This window comes from Zymoseptoria tritici, chromosome 12 (genome assembly GCF_000219625.1).
Source record: "Zymoseptoria tritici IPO323 chromosome 12, whole genome shotgun sequence".
Taxonomy (NCBI): domain Eukaryota; kingdom Fungi; phylum Ascomycota; class Dothideomycetes; order Mycosphaerellales; family Mycosphaerellaceae; genus Zymoseptoria; species Zymoseptoria tritici.
In genome coordinates, this window is record NC_018207.1 from 138,767 (window position 1) to 161,720 (window position 22,954).

Sequence of the window (22,954 nt, forward strand, 5' to 3'; positions counted from 1 at the left end):
GAATCCGTTCCTCGACGCAGGAGTCCAGCAAAAGCAAGGCACAGTCCACAGCAGGGAGGAAGACACGCCGGTTGACATTCAGTTCAACAGCTTTGCGATGTCGCGACGACAACAAGCCTACGAGATACTCCTACTTCACTGCCCCAACTCTCCCAAGCGCCAACGGAAGCATGAGCCTCACTCGCGGAATCCTGATCTCAGCATCGTTGAACCTCATCTCTCGCCAATCGAAGACACGCAAACGTCGTTCCTCACTCTCCCTCCCTCACATTTGCCAGATTGCCAGACGCAGTCGCAGACCTGAGATCTGGCCTCTCTGTAGAGTCTCACTAGGTGCTTGCTATTTGCTAGGTCTGGCAACGCACTCTCCTCGGTACGGGAAAGGGCACTGCAGATTCCGGGAAGTAAATATCAAGGCAAGCAGTCTCCCTGGAGATCTTGGACTGTGAGCGGGAGGAAGCACTTCCGTCGCTGCTAGGGCTCTCGTCCGGTGGTCTCGAACAGGGCCGAATGCCAGACTCGGCAGAGGTTGAGGCTGACGGCAGATCGAAGGTTGATGACTGGCACAAGGTGCTTGAGATTCCGTGTGAGTGAGGCGGCCTGGACGAGATGGTCGTGATGCATGTCCACGGTCGACTGACGTTTCGTGCTTGCTGGTCGTGGCGCTGGCATTCTCAATGTTCGACTCAGAGACTGCTCGTACCTCATCGTTAGTCCCGCCTCATTCCACGTCCCAAGGCATCCTTAAAGCATACACGTCCTATCCCATGCCTTGACTTCATTCTATAATACACCCCATACGCATATCCTTCTATTCACACCTCGCATTTCCGCTCTTTCGTCGTCGTAATTAGGTATTGCAGTCGTAAAGCATGCCTTCTTCTCACGCCATACCCTCCGAACTCACCACCACGCCACCGACTCCCAAACAGTATCTCCGGCCATCCCTCCTCACAATCCCGTCTTGTAAATCGTCCGACTCCTCCCCCCATCATTCTTCCGAAAGACGACTTGTTTCTGAAAAACACACACAAATTAGCACTCACTCCCTCGACCATCCACTCCAACAGCAAGAAGAAAAGAAGCAAAAAACTCACATCAACAACATCCATCACCAACCCCAAATCCAATCCCAAAAACTCCTCCACCGTCGCACAATTCTTCAGCGTACTGACATCTTCCCCCGGCAGAGATCTCAGCCCACCTTCCGTGTCCAATTTCCTGACCTGTTTCCTCTCCCTCTCTCGCATCTCCGTCGTGTCCACGACCGCACAACCTTTGCCATACAGCTTTTTCATGCGCGCGTTGATCTGCTGTTTACGTGTCGGACGAGCTTTGATCTCAGCAATCTTGGCGGCCCGATCAAAGAAGTATTGCGGGTACGCCTCGGCGAGGTTATTGGTGGATATGTTGGGTTCGGGAGGCATGTCGCGGATGATGTTCCAAAGTTCGCGGTCGAAGGGAGCATCGGTCGACGTCGTCGGAAATGATGGAGGGTGTGTCGGAGGAGGGAAAGGGCGGTGAGTGACTTGCATGGGAGCTATGGGAGCGGTCTGCTGTTGAAAGGTCGGTGCTGTATTGTCGTGGTCCATCACATGGTCCAGTAAGGCCATCGCGGCGCCAATGTCCTGGCTTGGGCCCGATGCTGATAGCGCGACGAGAGCATCCTCCATTACAGTATCCTCATGGTTGGGTGGAGCCTGGAAAGATCGCTCGCAAATGTCGAGTAGGGACTCCTCATCCGCGGTGTTCGGGTTCGGTCTCTCGCCGACCTCGTACTGTCCAGTAGAGTCGACACCCGCAGTTTCATCAACATCGGAGTTGTGCGAAGCGCCTCCGGAAGTGTCGGGCTCGATTTCTGGCTCCACGCTGACCGATCCGCCATCGACTGATACCTCATCGTCTTCAACGACCGGCCGTGTTCTCCGCTTCGACTTGCTCGGTGTGGTATGCTGATCGTCCTGTTCCCTTCGCTGTGACTGTTCACGTGCGCCGGCCTGCGACTGCTTCACTGGCGACACAGGCTGGCCCAAAGTAGGATCCCAATGCTCGACCTCCTTCTCCAAACCCGGGATGAGTCCGAACCAGAGCGTCTTGGGCTTGCCACCAAAGCTTGGCTTCCAGTCCAGCCTCCGCAGATATCTCTTATCTTTGTCGACTACAGCTTCTTGCCCGTACATGGTGGCTTTCAGGTTTTCCGCCCAATTGCTCTGCCCGAGCTCGTAGCCTGGAATGTTCTTAGCGATCCACTCGGCGGCGCCGCGGCATGTGAGTCGTCTTCCAGGGGTGTCGCACATCGCCATGCAGATGAGCTGGCGGTAGACTCCCGGCGGGCGGCTGAAGGAATTTCCCAGACCGTGGACACCGGTAGACTTTGGATCCTTGTCTTTTTGCACGGGCGCAGCGGATGGGGTAGGAGATTCACCGGTGGAAGCTGATTTCCGTCGCTTGCGCCTATGCCTTGGATCAGTGCTGGGCTCGTTTTCGTCCTGGCGTTCATCCGTTTCTGCATTAGCATCCACCAACGAGGTATTTTGGTCGAGCTCGGAGTCGACATCTGGTGGAGGCTCCCGGGCATCCGAGATGGCCTTGCCCTTTGTCGTCGAGTGGTCCTTCCGTTGTCTCTCTGCGGGATTGTGTTCGCAGCGAACATGTGCACGGCGGCAATCGGAGCACGCCGTTGATGATGCGCCCAGACGGTGCTCGCAACGCTGCTTCTTCCGTCGGCAATCCTCGCATGCCGTCGTCCTCGATGCATCAAGTCTGACCATAGCAGCATGTTGCTCATCAAGGGAAGGAGCGTCTTGCATCACATCCTGGACTTTTCGAGAACTGCCGGCGCTTGCGGCCATAGATTCATCAACCGAAGGTGCTCGCGATGGTGGAATAGAAGCTGACTTTGATACTCTGGAACCATTGATGATCGTCGACAGCGGCGTCGCCGTGTTAGCTGCTGCCGTGGTTTTCACGCACTCGGGGCACATCTTGATGCCGAATGGATTGGACGGCACAGGTATCACCTTGCACTCTATGCATATGATCGACTTCGAAGGCTTTGATCGTGAGCCTGTCCGTTTGGCGAACGAGCGGGTGTTCTCTGTCGTCATGACACTATCGACGGGCGAGGCAGACCCAATGGAGTCGCGCAAGTGGTTGGTCGGGACTTCCGGTTTGGCGACCTGTTCTGCTGCAGCTTGTAGTGGGAAAGTAGTCGAAGGTCGCGATGCGTTTTCCTGTGGCACACTTGGGTTGTCGTTGATGTGAGGATCCTCAGGCGAGCGATGAGGTTGGACAATGCCGACTTTGTCAGGAAGTGGAGCGGGCGCATCACCTTCGCCAGTCTTGCACTTGCCGCCCCGATCCGTATCGGTCGTATCGTTTCCTTCAGGCGCGATCGAGACTGTCGACGTCTCCGTTGAGGCATCTTTCTCTGTTGTCTCAGGCAATTCCTGTCCGGGAGGACCAGTTGTGGTGTTTGCTGGTGGCAAGATGACCTTCCGTGTCAGATTGAGCTTCTTCGCTTTCTTCGGCATGGCAGGCCTCTCCGGCGAGTTGAAGCTCTCATCGACGAGATTGGCAGCCTCATCGGAGTCGATGTCAATGCCGGCTGCATTGGCCCGCTCTGGACGATGATTCGTGGCCTGTTCCTCCACTGACGATGTGGCGGCCTCATACCGCGAAGGTTCGACTGCAGAGCCGCCCTGCAAGGGCCGGTCGTTTTCGGCAGCCGTCTCACATCGCTCTTGATCAGCCAGCTGAGCCTTCGCCCGCACGATCGGTGCTACTCCTTCGGTCATTGTGGCTGTCGCAGCAGATCCAACCACAGGTCGTGAGTCTGCGACGAGAGCGTCAACCATAGTGGTGGTGACGACCGCGGCAGGAGTTTCGGGTATTTCTGCGACAGCCTGAGGATTGGCCTCACCCTCAATTCGAGCTGGCGGCGGACCAGGAGCTTCCTTGTGTGGCTCCTTATGCTCCTCTGCCAAGCGTGGCTTCTTCGCTGGACTGGCCACTTCCGAAGCAAAAGGCATGTCTGCAGTGTCCGACGTCTCGGGAGCCCGACGCTTCAGAGGAACGCGCCTTCTCTTACACCGCGGACATTGCCACTCAGGGCTTTCAAATTGCGGTCCAATCAGGCATCTTCGGTCGTAATACCGGGGACACGTCGAACACCGCAAAAGCTTCTGCGTACGCTCTTTGCAAACATGGCATTTGGGACCCTTTGATCCAGTAGAGTCCGATGCAGATGGCACACTAGCCACTGAAACGGAGTCTGTGTCTCGCTGAAGCCGGGCCTGAAGAGGCGGCACTGTACTGTTGGCGCGTGACTTTGGCGAGTTTGGCGCTGCAGTGACCATGTCCGGACCGTCTTCGGGCAGACCGAGGGCTGAGCCTCTGATAACGAATTCGTCTTGTCCTACACGAACGGGCGCTGCGTTGACCGTGGGACCGCTTGCGGCGGCACCTCTTATGGCGAAATCGTTCTGCACGACGTGGTTGGCCAGGAATGCGCCCTTGTTCAGCAAAGATGGTGGCACGTCCTGTCGAGGCTGGGTGAAGTAATGTCTGCGTCCGTCGAGGTAGAGCTCCATACAGTCTCCAAGTCGATACATCTGAAACAGCTTGACATTCTGGAGGCCCTCGAAGCAGCGCTGCGCTGCAACTCTTCCAGGTGCATCACTTTCGAACGCGATCACGAAGCCGATCGTGTCCATGTGGATACATTTGGGCGCGTGACTGACCTCTACAGCCGCCACCAGTTGGCGCTTGATACCGATAGCCGATGGCATGTATTGGGATGATATTGCGATATGTGGATATTGCAGAATATCCGATCTGAAATCCCGCATCGACTTTGGAGCAGTGGGAACTCCTTCCAGACCAGGAGGTGAAGAGACGGGTTGCGCAAGCCCAAAGCGAGCTGGGCCTGTAGGAATTGGTGCTTCTCCAACTTTCCTCTTGGTTCGCGGTGGTGAGATTGACTTCCTCCAAGAAAGATTGCGAACGAAAAGGGGCGGAGGTGACACTGCATCACGGGCTGGAGGAGGCGAGCGAGCAGCACGTGGAGGTGGTGAGCTACGCGACGCAGCTGGTCTTCTCAAAGACGAAGGAGATTTGCGTCTGACGTATGCTTAGCAGGGTGAACACTCGATGTGGCTCAAAATCTACACACCCATCACACCATGAACCATAGCGATCTCTGTAGCGATCATCACGGGGATAGTCGAATTCGTCCCGACGTTGTCGACCGCGATGATCAATATCAGATCCTTCCCGTCGGAACGCATGCCTCACATTCGCAGGAGATGACAGCGCGTCCGGGCGGTACGACTCGTATCTAGTCGATGGTCGAGGTTCTTGAGAGCCATAAGACCCATAGCCGTCCGGGAAACGCGGTGGTGATGCCCTCCGATCGTGGTCCTGAAGCACCTGGGTCAGCATAATGTAGCTCGCTGCGTATCTCGTTGTTACAAAAAGTTCAAACGGCAGTGCACGCTCAGGTCTTTTCAGTTTATTGTTTTGGTCGTCACTTGGTTTTCAGAGGTTGCGCGCGGTCCTCGAAAGAACAGCCGCATCCATGCAGGAACCATCGGACCTTTTACCAGTGGTGTCATCGTTGCGTGATTGGCCATTGCCGGCGCTGTGAGAATACAGGAGGGTCAAGTATCGACTTACCCTGCTGTCTGACACGCGGTAATCCGAACGTCCCTCATCGTCCTCCCGACTTGCTGACGCGCCCATGTATCGAGACGCGCCGGAGAGTAAGCTGGCTCGCGATGGGTGCATTGACTGATGCTCGCGTCGGTGGGGAGAAAGTTGTCATCACTGTCGTCGGTGATGGTCCGGAGAAGAGTTGCGGGGTCTTGGGAGAAACGGACTTTCGACCTGAGGTTGTTGAATGCTTTGACATGAAAAGAGAACAAGATATCGTGCGGCGCCGCGGGACCATGGCAATATCTCTCACGTCAATGTCGTATCGGAATTTGGACGGTCAAGGTTCCGGGAAGGTTGAAGGAGGATGCTAGATCTAGCGCCGAGCTAGTTCTAATCAATTCCGGCCCGCAGAATCGAGGGGTCCAGTGTTCACCACAAGGCGGAAGGCGATCTTTGGACGACGTGGAGTCACTGCAGTGTCGAAGTTGGTCTTGACAGCTTCCATTGTCGTCTTGTCTCACGACTTCACTTCGTTCTCCGCCCCGACAGTGCTCGCTACTCGCCCAAGTCTGCGTATGCTCAGTGCATCCTCAACGACATGGACTTCCTCAAGTCGGCCGTGGCCTCCATAGCCAAAGGTCCCGCGTTTGGCTATTCGTTCGGTGATCGCGTGGACTTTGATCAGTCCATCTGGACGTTGCACAATGGCACGAAGCGGGTGAGTATGGTCGGAGGAACAGTATGAGCTCAAATCATACTAATCATGCCCAGGAAGACGGCTCGAAATGCAGCATCTTCTCCTTCGACATCACCGCCAACCGATCACGATTACCACTCGCGAGGAATGCTCTGCGGAAGTTCAAGACTTTGCGACATCCGGGCATAGTAAAAGTGCTGGATACACTAGAGGTGGGTGATTTAGAACGAGCACACATCAATCGCACGGCAGAAGACTTATTGGACAACAAGGTAGACAGAATCACTTATCTACATCGCAACTGAGCGCATCACACCCTTGAACTGGTCCACACGACGAAAAGCACTATCCGAGGAGAGCCTGAGATGGGGACTGCACAACGTCGCGAAAACGCTCAAGTTCATCAACGACGAGGCCGCATCGGTGCACGGCAGTATTCGAGCATCGTCAATCTTCACGAGTGAAAGCGGAGAGTGGAAGATTGGAGGTCTGGATATACTGAGCTCGATGAAGGAGGATGATGCGGTGATCTTTACACAAGGCAGTCTGGTGCCGGATATTGGACGCTACTCTGCGCCGGAGGTCGTCAAAGGAGGATGGGACAGCGTACGGAGAAATCCTACACACGCACTGGACTCATACAGCTATGGCATTCTGGTGACAGAAGTGTTCAACGCTGGACTCTCAGGAACCGACCAGATTGGATCGACGAAAGGCATTCCTGTGAATATGCAGAACAGCTACAAGCGTTTGGTCCATGCAGCGCCCAAGATGCGACTGAGCGTGGCGCATTTTCTGGAGCAAGGCGTCCGCAGCGGCGGTTTCTTCGACACGCCTCTAATACAGCTTACGGATGGTATAGATAACATGGGATTGAAGAGCGAGACTGAAAAGGATGCGTTTTTGAGGTATGCTGTGCTTGCTCTTCCAGGATTGACTCAGCTGACATGACCTTCCAGCGAACTCTCAGCAGTCGTGGAGTCAGACCAATTCCCGGAAGAGTTCTTCAAGGTCAAGGTCTTGCCCGAACTCCTCAAGTCCGTCGAGTTCGGAGGCGGAGGACCCAAATCATTCGCTCTGGTGATGCGAATCGCACAGAAGCTGTCCGAAGACGAATACGACACTCAAATCACACCTGTCGTGGTCAGGCTCTTCACCAGCCCTGACCGCGCTCTCCGGGTCTGCCTACTCGACAACCTCCCCCTCATGATCGATCACCTCTCCCAGAAACTAGTCTCTGACAAGATCTTCCCCCAAATGGTCACCGGCTTTGGCGACCTCGCTCCTGTCGTCCGCGAACAGACCGTGAAAGCAGTCCTCGTCGTCGTCCCAAAACTCAGCGACCGCATCGTCAACGGCGAACTGCTCCGACATCTCGCTAAGACTGCCAATGACGAACAACCCGGCATCCGAACCAACACGACGATCTGTCTGGGCAAAATCGCCAAGAACCTCGGCGTCAACTCCCGCGCCAAAGTCTTAACGGCAGCCTTCTCCCGCGCCCTCCGCGATCCGTTCGTGCACGCCCGAAACGCCGCTTTGATGGCGCTCGCCGCGACCGCAGATGTCTTCTCCGAAGACGACTGTGCCACGAAGATGCTCCCGGCCATCTGCCCCTCGCTCGTCGACAAGGAGAAGATGATTCGCGACCAAGCCAACAAGACCCTCACCGTGTACCTCGACCGCGTACGTAAATACGCCACCACTCTCCCCGACACTGTCTTGCCACCTCCAGAAAGCGTCTCCGCTGGTGGAACTCGAATGAGTACACCACAACCCGGCCAACAATCCGCCAGCGCCCAAGGAAGCAGCCAATGGATGGGCTGGGCCATATCCTCCTTCACCAACAAACTCGGCTCCGCAACAGGCGAGATCCAACCAAACGGCACACCCGCCGCAGCAGCCGTGACCGCCATCTCCCGACCACAACTCGACCGATCAGCCTCTTCCTCACCAGCCGTCAACGGCCGAGAAGCTCGCGTCCTACTTTCCTCCAACCCCGCTCAACCCTCTTCCCTCCGCAGCGGCCTGTCCACCCCCGCGGCAGATGAAGAAGACTTCGGCGACGGATGGGGCGACATGGACGATAATCCTCCCGCCCAGGACGAAGAAGAGGCAGCGGATGCATGGGGCGAACCCGTGGCGAAGAAACCTGTTTTGAATACGAGGCCGAGCACGGCGAAGAGTACGTATGATGATGGAGGCGAGCCGGACTTTGAGGGGTGGCTGAATGCCAAAGCCAAGGCGAAGACGGGAGGGGGTGCTGGGAAGGTGTTGCCGAAGGGGTTGACGAAGAAGACGACGTCGACGCTGGCGGTGACAGGGAGGCCGGCGGTGAAGTCCTCGAAGAGTAATCTCGCGACGAAGCCTGCGGCGAGTAGCAAACCGAATGTGCAGGAAGAAGATGATGATTGGGGAGATGCTTGGGGTTAGGTTAGGAGAGGCGTGAGGGAGAGAAATGTAGACCGTTGGAACAGTCACCGTCTAATCGATCTTGCCATCTGCCGCATGGACAGTAAGGATGTGCAGAGGACTTCTCGTGCTTCGAAGGTTGCACACGGTCTCGACATGCTTCATATACCAGCAATTCCCGACTAGCTGCAAGATGCCTCTCCGAACAGGATCCCGTATGCCTCATCTAACCATGTAAAACTCCACCCACATGCCTCGTTGCCAGAATCAGTCCCACCACCCATCCAATCTAAAGCTGCACATCATTATTCAACAACGTCACCTGCTCTCCCGGCTTGAACGCCGGCAGTCCAATATACGGACACCCATCACACCGAAACGCATCTCCCAGCGCACAATTCCCGCACGATCCCACTTTTCCTTGCACCGTGAAATCTACCTCGGTCAAGTCGTCCGCCTGCAGCATGGCCGCATTGGACGATTTGGAGGGCTCGTTGAGCTGCAATTTGGCGAGATTCGCGTCGGCGGCGAGTCGAGTCGCTTTGTCTTCGGCTTCGATGCGTTGCGCCAGACCGCAGGTGCAGTCTTTGCAGGCGCGGCGGCGTTTGGTGTTGGGTTTGCAGGCTTCAGCTGGAGGGGAGGGAGGAAGTGTTAGCCCAAGCTCGGTGCAGACGTTTTGCTCTCAAGCCGGGGAATACGTACGAATGATGAGCGGTTTCTGCCTGTCTTCCTCCGACAGCAGACTCTCCGGATCGATCCTCGCAGCATTCTGCAATGCCTCGTCGCTCGGAAATTCATCCTCGTCATCTTCATAGTCGTCATCCAAGTCGTCCACATTATTGATGAATCCCACACCCGCCGGTGTAGCCTGCACGACATTCGTAGAGATGTCCTCACTCTTCCTCTTCGCCGTATTCGCCGCCTCGACATCATTCGCGGGCACCGCCGCCGCATTCGCCTTCTTCCGTCCAAAACTCAACTTGACCGTCTGTGCCGCCGCAGCAGCAGGCTTTGTGATCTCCGCGCCGTCCGCCACTAGTCCCGCCAAAATCGCCTCCGTCTGCTCTGCTTTTCCAAACGTACTTCCAGACTGTGCCTTTAGTCTACCACCGGGTTTGAGAGATTGAGATATCCTCTCTATGACCTCGCGGGAGAGTGATTGTGAGGGTTGTGCTTGGTCGACGTCCGATAGCACGAGCACGACGTCATATGTGGTGGCGGGAAGGGAGACGAGACCGAGAGCCAGACGGTCGAGCATTTGAATGTCTGTCGCATTGCGGTCGTAGGCTTCGGCGACTTGTGTGAGAGCGGAGGGGTGAGAGGCGACGGATGGTGGGGCGAGGAGGAGGGTTCGTTGAGCGGCGGTGGACTTGGCCGGTGGTGGGTTGAAGTCCATTCCGAAGTCGGGTGTGTTGTCGATTGTCACTGCGGGCGCCATGGTGAGTGAGGGGTTTGTGGGTGTTGTGGTCGAGGTTGGTATGTCGGAAAAGAAGTTGAGAAGGTGGAAGTGTATGGACGGTGAGTAATCCGATTGAAGAAAGTGGAGTGACATAGAGGGGTTCAAGGGCGATATCGGGCGGCATTCAGATAGGGTACCTGAATGGTGGGATGACATGTCTCCCGCGTACATAAGGTACGCCCACATCATTGCCAGCGAGCAAGGATCTGAATGCTATAATTTCTACAAAGCACTGCTCGGCTATTGGAGAGATATGGCTGTCCGTTCATACGTCCCATTAACACAGCGTTTCGGCAAGGCTTTGGGAGCCGCTGTAAGCTTTCGAAGAAAATGCTCGATCAAGGCAATGAAGTAGCATGAATATGTAGCATTTCGATGTCCACAGTCACTCGTACATGACAGCCAGGCGCAAGCCTCCCACTCCGCTTGCTTGACGCTCGACTTGTCCTGCTGAAGCGGCGGCAAAAGGCTTCTGTGACAAGCCTCCAAATCTCGATACCGTCGAGGACTCTTTCTTTCCGAGTTGAGTGATATCTCTAGCCAAATGTCTCCTTCAAGTCTGCATCTGGAGTGCCGCGCTGTCTCTATCCGTTGTTTGTACAAGAGTTGAGATACACGTTCGTCACGACTATCCACTGTCGCTCATACAAGTCCTGTACTTCCATCTATTTCGGCTTCGGCTTTCCAATCTGATAACCCCATTTCCGCAATGTCTTGACGACTTTCGGCGTGATGGCAACCGTGAGCGGCACTCGGATGAAGATGAGGGACTTGTGAACTCCGTAGGCGAAGAGCAATTGGGTCCAGATACCTGACCGTTCTCGTTAGCAAGTGCCCGTGCGACATACTCCCAATGTGTGTATCCTTACTAGCATTCTCATGCTTCGCCTTCTCCGCAACAGCAGCATCCGCATCCCTTGTAGCCTCCTCAGCAGCATCCAGCGCCTCTTTGGTCTCCCTCCGCGCCATCAATCCCGGCGCAACCTTTTCCAGTGTCGTCCAGAAGTAATCCATGATCGCGTGTTCGACCTTTGCTATCCGCTCAGTGCCAAACCATCGTACAGCCAAGTAACAGAATGGAAAATCAATCGCCGACAGTCCCAGGTATATCCCCACCACCGTCCAGCCATATTTCTTCGACATCGCCCTCATGCGTTCCGACATGGACAATTTCGTCTCATCGATCTTCGGACCGGTGGGATTCGTGCTGTTGTATCGTGTCTGTCGCGCGCGGCGGAATAGTGAAGCTCGCCATGTTGATGAAAGAGCTGGTCTTGCGGATCGGATGGTGGTTGTGGTGAGACCTCGCCGTTGCGGTATCGTTTTCGACGGTAGTCGCAGGCCTGTGAGTTCTGTCCGTCGTGAGGCTCTGAGCAGAGCTTCTTGGGTGGTCGGCACTTGGCGAAAGAGCTGGAAGATGCGTGATGTCTTCAGCATGGCAGCTCCGGGATTGAGGATGCGTAAGCAGTGTGTCGATATTGAGGATGCGTGAGGAGTGTGTCGATACGTCGATGGGAACGGCCGCGCTTGGATGATTTTGTCTCGTCGATACTGTCGATGCTAAGGATGATATGGAGCTGTTTGCACTTCGCCTCGTTGTTGATCTCACCAAAAAAGTTGCAAGCTGGGAAGTTCCTGCCAAGGCCCCTTGGTCGGCTCGTCATGATCCTCCCTCGCTTGGGCTTGAATGGTTGTTCCAGAATACGCGAAGAACAACCTACTGTTCTGTGACGATTCTGAGGTACCATCATCAATGACCCATCTCACAGACGGCCGTCAAATTACAAGGAGAGCCTTCAACGAAACGCCAGCATTGATCCCGTCCATCGATCGTATCGAACTCGCCTGTGTTTTGCACGATCTCAGAACCAAGATTCCATTCCGATGGTGCCCAAAGAGAATTTGCTGGTTGGGCTGAGGGACGGCGCATCCTTTTAAGATGACTTAACAGACTATGCTATAGCGAAGATCCATGCGGCACTGCTTTGGAAACGGCCTCGCTTCCACGTGCTTGGGTTGGGCGTCCACCGCTGTGCTGCTTGACTCTGTCTGCTTCTTTGATGAGGAGAGTTCAGCAGCAACTTAGGGCAAGGTGGTTCAGCCTACCGAGCTTCCATGAGCTTGTTCTTCACACACGAGGGTTCGAGCCGCATCACGATGTGCCGTTTGTGCATTGCGGTGGCGTTTCTGGATTCGTTGCAGACAGTCAGTACAGCTGCCCGACTACGACGATCCTCCGCGTGTTTACCAAGGATGCTGATGCTTCCGTTTGATTGTTGAGATTGCAAGTGATTGAGTGAGAATGTCAGGTCCACAAAGACTGTCGCCATAGCGGCTCGGCATGAGGGACTGTGGTTGATTCTGGACAGCAATCCGGCGCGCGGCGAGTACCTGTGCTGTGCTCCTCGCAGGAGCATGGCGTACGACGCGGGGATGATGGGAACCCTGGTCGGCAATCGTCGGAGTTGAAGAGATATATCGGCCACGGTGCATGAGATTGAGAGCGGTGGGACTCTTCCTTTCATGCACTTGCACCGCATTGCATTGAGCCTAAACCCACCGGATGTTGGCCGGTTTGGCGTCATTTATTTAGGTCGTGCAGGGCAGATCCAAGGACCATCACTGACACTGTGTATGGTCGGTGGCTTCGATGTGTTACCCTTTGTTGGAGCGAGTTGTGGGGCCCTCGGATGGCAGCCCTAGTGGAGTGGTATCGCTTAGAAAGATGTGGCTGAAGATACCATACCTTACGGAGCTTTCTCTGCCTGTCCCAAGCCTTCAACGCGGATGGCCTGGTATGCATGGTACTGGGAATGACAAGATATAGTCTATAAGCAAGAAACAGTACCGCTTGGTGCAGAGACTTGACTGCAACTCGCAAGTACCTTGGGTATCTGTGTATGGTGCATTCAATCGAAAAGAGTCCGACAATTGAGTTTACGCTTGGAGACTCTGTTGCATACTCCTGGTCATCCTCCTGTAAGCAATCTGAGCGCAGCCTATCACCACGGTGGAGCACAAGCTCGCCATAACTTCGCCATGTCTGCGAAGGATAGTTCTATTTGGTCTTCTCCCTAGCGTTACCACTGCAGCCCGAGACGGCTCGCTTGCGACTCCATTATCCCTCCCGCCCACCCATGTACGACGAGCCGAGACCGATGCGAGGCTGACGTTTGGCTTACCAGGGAGCGAGCCCAGTGCCGAGTGTGCGTGGAGCAACCCGAGCGCGTGCATCGCGTGCATCACTAAGGTACCTTACTTCCAAGTGCGCGAGAGAGCCAACCCGCGAGACCGATCCATCCGAGCTACGACACGCAAACACATAAAAGACCCATAGCGAGCCCACCTATATATGCAGTCCAGGGTAAGCACGCTTCGTTCCACCCCTTCTGTGCTACCATTACCACTCCCATCATCCTGCCCTGCTTCAGTCTTACCTGACTTGCCCACCCAATCTTTCGTCTACATGATGCAGGCCGTACCACTCAACTTTTCTGTTCCCTTCGTACCGTACCCAACTCCGCCGTTTCGTGCCTCGCTGGACGCCTGCTGCTACCAACTCGACCTCGACCCGTTCAGCATGGGAGCCCGAGCCACAAACCACGTGCAGGTGGACGGTCTTGGTGTCTTGGACTACCAAAGCGCCATCGACATCGCCCGTAACAGCGAGGGCGAGCTGGATCCAACCGTCTCGGCATATCTGGAACTCGCCCTCACGGATATCTGGAGTCGCATCAGCCTGAACCCCACTTCCTACATCATGACCAAGGACGAGTTCGCCGTGTTCAACTTCTACCGTGCCCGCTTCGAAGGCGACCAAGTGGCAGAGCAAGCTGTTGCTCGATACTGGTCCCACACGCACGACCTCACAACAGACACCTCGGCTTGAAAGGATCCGGTCCTGCTATCGTGCCCACTACTGTCCTCGTCATTTCTGCTCATGCTCGCTGTCTCCCTTCTCCACCATCACGGCGAATTGGTCATCCGAAGTGAGCAGCGGCTAATTATTCACACGTCGAGCAGTGTCCATCCCCACTTCTTCCATTTTCGGGGCCGACTCCGACGCCTGTACCAAGAATGCAGCGACCTAAATCCAACCACCTTCTGGAGCAGCATCAGCAGCCGCCACAATCATGTGCACCGCCAGCCCGCACGAATCCTGCGGGTACCATCTCAGCATCATGCAGGCTAGTCTTGTCGAGAGTGCTCCTAGCGATGCTGGCGATCACGGTCATGATCTACCTCTCCTCTGACATCGACCTCTTGATACGCCAAGTTCTGCCGCTATCCGATCGACAGCTATTCGTCCGGACCACAAGCCAGCCTCGCTTGGAGGTCATCCAGATCTCCCCACCCGTACTAACGGCGACTCCGGATGGTACGCTCCAGCTAACCGATGGCTCCGACAACTTCACACCTGTCGTCGGTCCCGACTCGACCTCGTCCTGCCAGGAAGTCCTTGTTGACTACTCGTTTGCAGCCTCTTACGGGCGTCCTTATGTGGGGTCGTATACACCGCCAGCATGCTCGTTCAATCGGGTGACCTGGAACCTGACGGTGGTTTCGGCGGGCAAGCAGTTCGACCGCCTTGGAACCGTGTCTTTGGGTGATATCGAGCTATTCAGGACTTCAACTGCCGAGCCGACGCCAAATGGTATCGAATGGCACTACCTGAAGGTGAGAGAGAGTCTTGGCTGACTACCGACCACTGCCATAGCTAATAATGGTATGCAGGACATGACCAGCTTCTTGCCATTGTTCAAAGAAGATCAGTCCCTCATATTCGACCTTGGCAACATTATTGACGATGTTTACACGGCTCCGTTCAATGTCACCTTGACAGCTTCGTATTTCACTATCAAAAATCCAAGCTCGGTTCCCGCCGACCTCATCGTTCCCGTCTCGAAGCGACTGGGCGCAACAGGTCATCCGAGCTACTTCTTGTACCCGAACGAAACAGCGTCGAACGACCTGACGCTGCCGCGCAACGTCAAACGTGCTGTTTTCTCCATCGCAGCTACCGGCCAAGCAGAAGAAGAGGTAAGCTTTCTGAAGGACGTGATTGTAGGCACCGTCGCTAACTATGATGCCAAGTTCTGGTGGAGCAATGTCTTGCAATCTGACGTCGATGTCTTCGGCTCCGATTCTCCTCTCTACGGCTTTTCTCCCTTCCGCGAAGTGCAACTCTTGATTGATGATCAGTTGGCTGGAGTTGCATGGCCATTCCCAGTGATCTTCACTGGCGGTGTCGTTCCCGGACTTTGGCGTCCAATCGTAGGCATCGAGGCCTTTGACCTGAGAGAAGACGAGATTGACATTACACCCTGGCTTCCACTTCTATGCGATGGCAACTCGCATACATTCAAAATCATCGTCACCGGACTGAACGACGATGGGAAAGGTCAAGCATCGCTATCTCACACCACGGGCAACTATTGGTATATCTCGGGTAAAGTCTTCATCTGGCTTGATGAAGAAGGACATGTCACCTCAGGCAAAGCCCCTACTATTGCCGTACCCGATCCGACGTTCCAAGTGTCGTCCGTTCGCTCGCAGCTACGAAATGGCACGAATGACACTCTCGACTACAGCGTTCAGGCTCAGCGAGTCCTTTCCATCCAGTCAACGATCGAGCTGTCTTCCGGCGTAGAGCTGGCAACCTGGGAGCAAGATCTCTCCTTCTCCCTGCAAGGCAACTATACCGATCAAGGTGCTGTACAAGTCACCACGCAATGGACCAATGGCCATGATAAGTCCTCCAGTGGCTATGCACGTCAATATCAATATCCTCTGTATGCACAAAACTCCTTCGTGGAGGAGAAAGACAATAACTTCACTCTCAAAGCAACTATCGAGCGTGGCCTGGATCTGAAGCTCTACACCCCAACCGTCTTCCCGACCGGCCTAGACGACTTCGATGCAGTCGCTGAGTCCCACAGCGAATACACCGGCGCATGGCTCTCGACCACTCAAAAGGGCGAAGCAACCTACTTGGCAAACACCACAAGCAAGAAGTCCTTCACATTCGGCACCACCGAGCAAGAATTGCGGCTGTCCGGCATCAAGAACCCTCTCGATCTGTTCGTCATCGAGCTCGACACCGCCAGCGAAGAGCTCTACTACCGGCGCGCCGTAGCGGTAAATGGGTCCATTGTGGAAAATACCGGGCGTGTGCTTGGCCAGTCCGCCTGGGCACAGCAAGGTGAAGTCACCTCAGACCTTGGCGTGGACCTTTGTCTCTCGGGAGTTCCGGGACGTGGTGGATTGATAGGTGGACTGGTGGATATTGAGTTTGATACAGATGGCGGCAACTGACGGTGGCTGGATGCTTGGCTTTTGGCGAAGGATTTCTTGCAATGGAGGATAACTTTCTCCGTGAGTGGGTTTTGTCGACTGCCGGACTTTGCTCGGATAGGCGAGTCCAATTGAAGCAACGGTGATTTGGAATGCTCTGTTCTTGTTTGCATGTGCGTCTGCATATCATGAGCGAGTCTATGGAGGAAGTTGCCCGATTGCTATCGTACGAAGACCGCTCTCGCAGATGCAAATGTTCTCGTACCCTTCCAGCAATCGATGGACTGCGACCTCAGGACCGTGTTCCTATCGCATCCGACGTCGTGAATGTCTCTCCTGTATCAGGGTCTATTGATGAACCCCCACCGGCGCTTCGCAGCCTTACCAGGTTTCGCATGAAGTGGAGTGCACAAAGGTACGTACCTCTGATGCTAATTTTCAGCCGCATTTTAAGAAGTCCATAACCTGATCATAATCTTCGACTACGGATCACCCTCATCCGATACATCGACTTGGCAGCTTTTCTTCTCTTTGACTTCCACTCCTTCGATCCACATGGTGGATTTCAGCCCTTCGATCATGACGATGAAGACCCGCCCGCAACGTGGTGGGAAAGCCCGAAGGAGCATTTACTTTGGTACCTCCTGCCAGGCATGCGGAAGCTTTCACGCTATGCATCCTCCAGGAGGTGTTCACTCGAGGTTGATTTGGCAGGCTGAAAGCTTGGCAATCAGATTAAAAGGTGGTGTGGGATGAAGTCTAAACTCCACACCTGGACGACGTCGAAGTTGCGAGTCGCCAGTACGATGTTTTTTGGTGCAAGATGCTGGAACTTGGACGGTACGATCGTGCTCATGCGGTGCCTTTTCGTGATAAGAGAGTGATGCAGACACGGTCTCTGTCGATCACCGCCGCTGTGGATGCAATCTCGGACATGAAGTCGCTTTGGGTTGAAGACATTGTTGATGCAGCTCTATAGGGCAACTTTCCTGGTCATCCTCTGATGCCACTCCATAGGAGCTCGAGTCATTGATGGATACCTTGGGCCGGAGCAATGCGAGTCCTTTCTGCTACCAGAGCTTCTTTGTCCGCAACTTGGCTACACACGTATGCATCGATCTCCGTCTGTTGCGGTCACGCCATTCGTCTCTGGCCGACTGAGCACGGCATAAGGTTCTTCTTCGGTATTCGGATCCGTCGTCGGCTTCACTTCACGATCTGGCGTGAGGTGCGATGTGGCTCCACAGGGATGTGCGATATAGACCCACTTTCCGTGGTTGGATTGCCCCAATGCTGGTCATTCGGAAGATGCCTTGTGGGGAAGCAGTAAAGCGAAGAGTTTGCTTGACGGATATCCACCGCCTTCGGTGCACTTGCGCTCGATTCGACTGCCGAATAGTTGCCAGGCACCGGATCGGTCAGAGCACCTTGGACGAAAGCTCTGATCAGTCGATCCACTCAGTTGCGTGAGCGTCTTCCGGTGCTCACGAGTCACTACCTTGGCTGACGATGAGATCTCCGTCCTTCAAAGTACCTTGCGCTGCGACTTGGTAAACCCTCCGGATTCCTACCCATCCGCTCGATCTGCCGTTCATGTTCGACACCGCCGGTGAAGCCTGCCAACGCTCGGCTCGGAACATGTGGCTTCGACGATATGGCGGTGCAACGCGGATGATTCGTGACTCGCGCTCTGTATCCTTCGAGTCTACAAGTGGAAACAAGATGTCACAAGACGCACAAAGTCTGCAAGCCGACCGGGCTGTGACGGCGACGAAATAGCTGCCAATGGAGACCAAAGAGGCTGTGGCGCATCCTTGCGATCGCCAAAATTATGCATGAAGTGATCCGGTGAGGCTGGACGATGTCTTGCACAAAATATTTCAAGGGCCATGGGTCCGTCGTCGGGCCACGCAAAGCCCGAGGAATCGGCATCAGCTACCTGCACGAAGGCGGGACGACCTGTGGAGCAAGCAAATGTCGCCTCAAACGCTGCTCCACCTCTGCGGATGGTCGGACATTGACGCAGGGCATGAACAAGATCGTTCATATCGCCATGGAAAGTGCCTTGGAGGCGGACCAGCATACAAAGACAAACTTTGGATTTCTCCCCTCCCATCACGACTCATCTCCCTCGTCGAGCGCATATACCTCTACCTCTGCAATCATCGTTCGCGCAGGAATGGTGACACAGATCGGAAAGCCGCCATAATCAGGATTCTCATTCGGCATCATGGCATAGATGCCACTTCGAGTTTCATCGCCATTCAATCTCCGCTCCGTCCGCAGAAGACCGGTCTCGACATCAACCACGCTCTTCTCCGTCATGCTCAAAATGCCAGTGAAAGTTGAATTCGGTCTCGTCGATTTGAACGCCGCTTGGAAACCCCAGCCGATGAGAAGGAACTTTCCCGGACCAGTGTGAATCAACATGCCCGATCCAGGACCCGGCTTGCCAAACACGAAGCAGCGACTCACGGTGACTTGGTATCCGCCAAAGCGCACGACCATCGGCGGACTGGTGTCTCTTCCGTCTTCGGTGAGCTCGTCGAAATAAAATCCAACACTTGACTCGGGCTTCAGCTGCGCATCCAGGACCAATCTGGACACTTGCGCTAGAAGCTTGTAATGTCGAGTGAAGGCATTGTTCTCCGGATCTAGAGTGTCAATGCCGAAGGGACTGGTTCCGAGCGCTTGAAAGCTGCCAAAAGCTTTCCAGATTCTTCTCGCACCATACTCGTCTCTTCTTTGCTCCGGAATGAACAGTGGCTGGTTCTTGTGCCTGTACTTGGCGCATGAGCTTGCATAGTCATTCAAGTAAACATCAGGAGCGATGAGGTCGAGATTCGGAGCGAAGCGCTGCCATATGTCGAGCACATTGCTCGTTCCGCCGCCCGATGGGTAGTCGCCAGGATCACCGCCACCTCCTACTACCACCGGTGACGAGCTGTCTGCGTCCGAACCAAAGTAATTCTGCCAGACGTTTGTGTACAGCGGGATGGAGTATTCTTGCCGTCCTGCAGCAGCGACCTCGTTCAAGTACTTGGCATAGTGGTACGCCATGAACAGCTCATCGGTGGCTGGACCTTTGCCGAAGACAGACTCCCAGTTGCCGATTGCGGTCCCACCTGCGAGCTGCTGCAACGTTGCTCTCAGATTTGGGAACTTCATTTTCAGGTCGTGGTGGAGGTTGTGCCACCCTTCGTCGAGGAACGAGACAAGATCGACTGGAACTGGAGCTTCGAATACCTCATTCGCATGCTTGCTGCCATCTCGAGAATCGCCAAGCAAGCCGACCTCGTTCTCAACCTGAACCATGATCACCGTACGTTGTGTGTCAGTCTTCTGAAGATGTCTCATCAGCCTGCCAAATGCTCTGGCATCGGATTTGAGGCATTGTGCGTCCTTGGGAAAGATGGAGACGACATCTGCGGTCTCCAAGACGCCGCCGGCTTTTCGAAGTTTTGCCCGAGGAAACCTCTTTGGATTGGTCTTCACCCAGGCTGGAGTGTATGTCGAAATTCCTGCTCCGAATCAGCGTTCGGTCCTTCCTTTGAACAGCGTGGAATTGCCGACGGACCATTCTTGAACGAGCCGAACCACAACAGGATCAGCCTCATGCCATGCTTTGCAGCGCCAGCCAAGACCTTGTCCAGTTCAGAAAAGTCGAATTGGCCCTCGACGGGCTCAATGTCCTCCCAAGTCACACATCCGAGCAGCGTGTTGACGCCCGTGTCAACCATCTTCTGCCAGACCGTGTCCATATATCGAGCTGAGGTGAGCGACGAGTTCTGGAGCTCGCCGCCCAAGATGAGGAACGGCTTTCCATCGACGATGAGCTGTGTTGCTTCGCCTGTTTTCCTGAGATATGGGATCTCCTGCGGTTTGCTCGAACGTGCAGATGCCATGACTAACAATTGTCGGATCGAATGCTAGACGCTTTCGAAAGAGTCAGTCCATAGAGAACTCGATCGTGTCTGATCAGACTGTGACAGTTGAAGATCACGATTCCGGTATCGAAGGTGTTTTGAGCTATACTCATTTTGGCCCGGAGGGAGTACCCCGCCAAGGTGAGGTTGAGCGTATGCTTGCCCTCAAAGCTTACTCAGGTCGGGTATTACCTCGATCACTGTCAGGGAAGCGGGTATGAGAATTGCCAGAACAATTTTGCCTGTCCGTGATGATCAGACGGGCAGCTGGGCTTGCAGTGGGAGCTTTGGTCTCCGCACGGAATCCCACACGTCTTTGTGTACTATGGAGCCCATGGCCGTATTGCCGCCATCACATGCCGGCTCAACACAAGGATCTGGGGATGAAAGATGGAGAAACCTGGAGATCAATCCCAGTCTCGGTCGACTGCATGCCGACCACGCGGGGGAGTTGAACGATTGTGGGACAGGTCATGTGCGATTGCAGGGGTATCTTCGCTGCGTCCGTTATCACCTTGCGCCGCCATACCGAGAGATCGGAAAGTGCACGGCGACTTCGACCTCCTTGCCGGGTTCATCAGCGGAGGAAGACCTAGGGTTGAACGCTCTTCATGCCCTGCACAGGCAGAGCGATGGTCGCGGGTCTGGTCTTTGCGGGCACAGCGACATGACATAAGACAGTTCAGGCTCTACTCTCGTACTTTTGCATCCCGAGCCACTCATCAACTCTTATCAGGCTACATCGACAATGGAGAAACACCCGCTTGATGCTTCAAAGCCTTCAGAGCTCGATGATGTTTCTACTCACTACGATCCCGAAGATGCCATTGCTCTATCCTGCCCGCCTGTCCAATGGTGGCGCCACAATGGCTTGCGACGACTGTATCTGATGCTTCCGTTCTTATTCCTTGGAGCCACAACCAACGGCTTCGACGGAAGTCTGCTCAATGGGTTGCAGACGATGGTACCATGGCGGGACTGTAAGTCAGAGTGTCACATACATAGTACCATTCACGACTGATCCGGCATCAGACTTCAACAATCCCACCGGCGGTAATTTGGGTCTTTTCAATGCCATCCAGAACATCGGCGGAGTCTGTGCCCTTCCCTTCAGCAGCTACCTGTCCGATCTCTTTGGCCGTCGGTGGGCCGTCACCATCGGAATCATTGTGGTCCTCGTGGGCACAATCTTGCAAGTCGTGCCTGCTACCAACCACGAAGGCATGTTCATCGGCGGTCGTTTCATGGTCGGTCTAGGCGCAAATCTCGTCCAGGGCTCCGCACCGGTCTTGATCATGGAGCTGGCCTACCCACAACACCGAGGAAAGCTAACGACAATGTACAATGTGCTCTGGTACCTGGGCTCGATCGTCGCTGCGTGGACCGTCTTTGGGACTGTAGGCTACCAAACGAACGCAGCATGGCGTATTCCTGTCGGAGTCCAAGCTGTGATGCCAGTCTTTCAACTGGCGGGCCTATGGTTCATACCCGAAAGTCCTCGCTGGTTGTGCTCCAAAGATCGAGGGGACGAAGCACGAGCTATTCTTGTCAAGTATCACGCGAACGGAGACGACACAAATGCCTTTGTCCAGCTCGAGTTTGAAGAGATTCAAACGACGATTCAGCTTGAGAAACGTAATGCCAAACAGGGCTGGCTAGTCTTTCTCAAGACACCGGGAAACAGAAAGCGGCTCCTGCTCATAGCATTGGTGTCGTTCTTCTCGCAGTGCTCCGGCAACGGGCTAGTTTCGTACTATCTCCACAGCATACTCGATAGTATCGGTATCACTGGCTCGCGCAACCAGAGTTTGATCAATGGTGGACTGCAGATCTGGTCCTTCCTTGTCGCTCTCGGCTTCGCTTTCATGGTCGACAGAATGGGTCGAAGAAAGCTGTTCTTGATCGCAGGAGTCGGAATGCTAATCGCTTTTTCAGTATGGACTGCGTATGTTCACTGCTCACCGGACTCTGTTGGAATCCATGCTAATGAAAGGTGTTTAGTTGTTCCGCCGTCTATGCGCAGACCGGAAACTCGAGTGCCGGCAGTGCAGTCATCGCCATGATCTTCCTCTTCTACGGCGTAGCAGGTTTTGCCTGGCCTGGTCTGACGATAGCCTACTGCGCTGAGATTTTACCGTTCAACATCAGAGCCAAGGGCATGGCCATCAATTTCACATTGATCTCTCTCTCTTCGGTCTTCAATCAATATGGTGTGTATCGTCTGTTTCCCAACAAATCCCGGAAGAGGTGCTGACCAACAAAAAGTGAATCCCATCGGGCTGGAACAGCTGCATTGGAGGTTCTACTTTGTCTACATCGCCATCCTCGTCATCGAATGTTTGTGTATCTACTTCTTGTTTGTGGAAACTCGCGGACCAACGTTGGAGGAGATCGCAGTCCTTTTTGACGGCAAGGCTGCACATGTGCGGAGCAACGAAGAGTATGTGGGGCAAGCTGCGACGGACGAGAAGAGCCGAACGATGTTCGTCGAGGAGAACAGCTGAAGCTCTC

At 54.7% G+C, this 22,954-nt stretch overlaps 8 protein-coding genes across 8 annotated transcripts; 4 read left to right on the top strand and 4 right to left on the bottom strand.

Moving 5' to 3' along the window:
* Positions 1-951: 951 nt before the first annotated feature.
* Positions 952-5,787, bottom strand: MYCGRDRAFT_96889 (uncharacterized protein; the record flags this gene model as incomplete). Its single annotated transcript, XM_003848194.1, has 4 exons — positions 952-1,017; positions 1,098-5,121; positions 5,174-5,430; positions 5,677-5,787. 4 exons carry the CDS (start codon positions 5,785-5,787, stop codon positions 952-954), a joined length of 4,458 nt encoding a protein of 1,485 aa, XP_003848242.1.
* Positions 5,788-6,179: 392 nt separating this feature from the next.
* On the top strand, positions 6,180-8,812 carry MYCGRDRAFT_63992 (uncharacterized protein; the record flags this gene model as incomplete). Its single annotated transcript, XM_003847803.1, has 6 exons — positions 6,180-6,373; positions 6,427-6,564; positions 6,629-7,260; positions 7,312-8,257; positions 8,328-8,332; positions 8,377-8,812. 6 exons carry the CDS (start codon positions 6,254-6,256, stop codon positions 8,783-8,785), a joined length of 2,250 nt encoding a protein of 749 aa, XP_003847851.1.
* Positions 8,813-8,861: 49 nt separating this feature from the next.
* Positions 8,862-10,238, bottom strand: MYCGRDRAFT_111387 (uncharacterized protein; the record flags this gene model as incomplete). Its single annotated transcript, XM_003848193.1, has 2 exons — positions 8,862-9,394; positions 9,467-10,238. 2 exons carry the CDS (start codon positions 10,200-10,202, stop codon positions 9,054-9,056), a joined length of 1,077 nt encoding a protein of 358 aa, XP_003848241.1.
* A 546-nt stretch (positions 10,239-10,784) lies between these two features.
* On the bottom strand, positions 10,785-11,805 carry MYCGRDRAFT_106251 (uncharacterized protein; the record flags this gene model as incomplete). Its single annotated transcript, XM_003848192.1, has 2 exons — positions 10,785-11,034; positions 11,093-11,805. The coding sequence occupies 2 exons, from the start codon at positions 11,658-11,660 to the stop codon at positions 10,889-10,891; spliced, it is 714 nt and encodes a 237-aa protein (XP_003848240.1).
* A 1,998-nt stretch (positions 11,806-13,803) lies between these two features.
* MYCGRDRAFT_50591 (uncharacterized protein) lies at positions 13,804-14,112 on the top strand (the record flags this gene model as incomplete). Its single annotated transcript, XM_003847804.1, has 1 exon — positions 13,804-14,112. One exon carries the CDS (start codon positions 13,804-13,806, stop codon positions 14,110-14,112), a length of 309 nt encoding a protein of 102 aa, XP_003847852.1.
* Positions 14,113-14,639: 527 nt separating this feature from the next.
* On the top strand, positions 14,640-16,394 carry MYCGRDRAFT_22021 (uncharacterized protein; the record flags this gene model as incomplete). The annotated part of the gene is made up of 3 exons (XM_003847805.1): positions 14,640-14,900; positions 14,958-15,263; positions 15,318-16,394. Coding segments are annotated over 3 exons (1,644 nt in total), but the record flags the coding sequence as incomplete, so codon positions are not given.
* Positions 16,395-18,601: 2,207 nt separating this feature from the next.
* Positions 18,602-20,452, bottom strand: MgLAC5 (putative beta-galactosidase glycoside hydrolase family 35; the record flags this gene model as incomplete). The annotated part of the gene is made up of 2 exons (XM_003848191.1): positions 18,602-20,038; positions 20,095-20,452. The coding sequence occupies 2 exons, from the start codon at positions 20,420-20,422 to the stop codon at positions 18,633-18,635; spliced, it is 1,734 nt and encodes a 577-aa protein (XP_003848239.1).
* A 739-nt stretch (positions 20,453-21,191) lies between these two features.
* MYCGRDRAFT_50352 (uncharacterized protein) lies at positions 21,192-22,947 on the top strand (the record flags this gene model as incomplete). The annotated part of the gene is made up of 4 exons (XM_003847806.1): positions 21,192-21,423; positions 21,476-22,388; positions 22,445-22,653; positions 22,709-22,947. The coding sequence occupies 4 exons, from the start codon at positions 21,192-21,194 to the stop codon at positions 22,945-22,947; spliced, it is 1,593 nt and encodes a 530-aa protein (XP_003847854.1).
* Between the last annotated feature and the right edge of the window lie 7 nt (positions 22,948-22,954).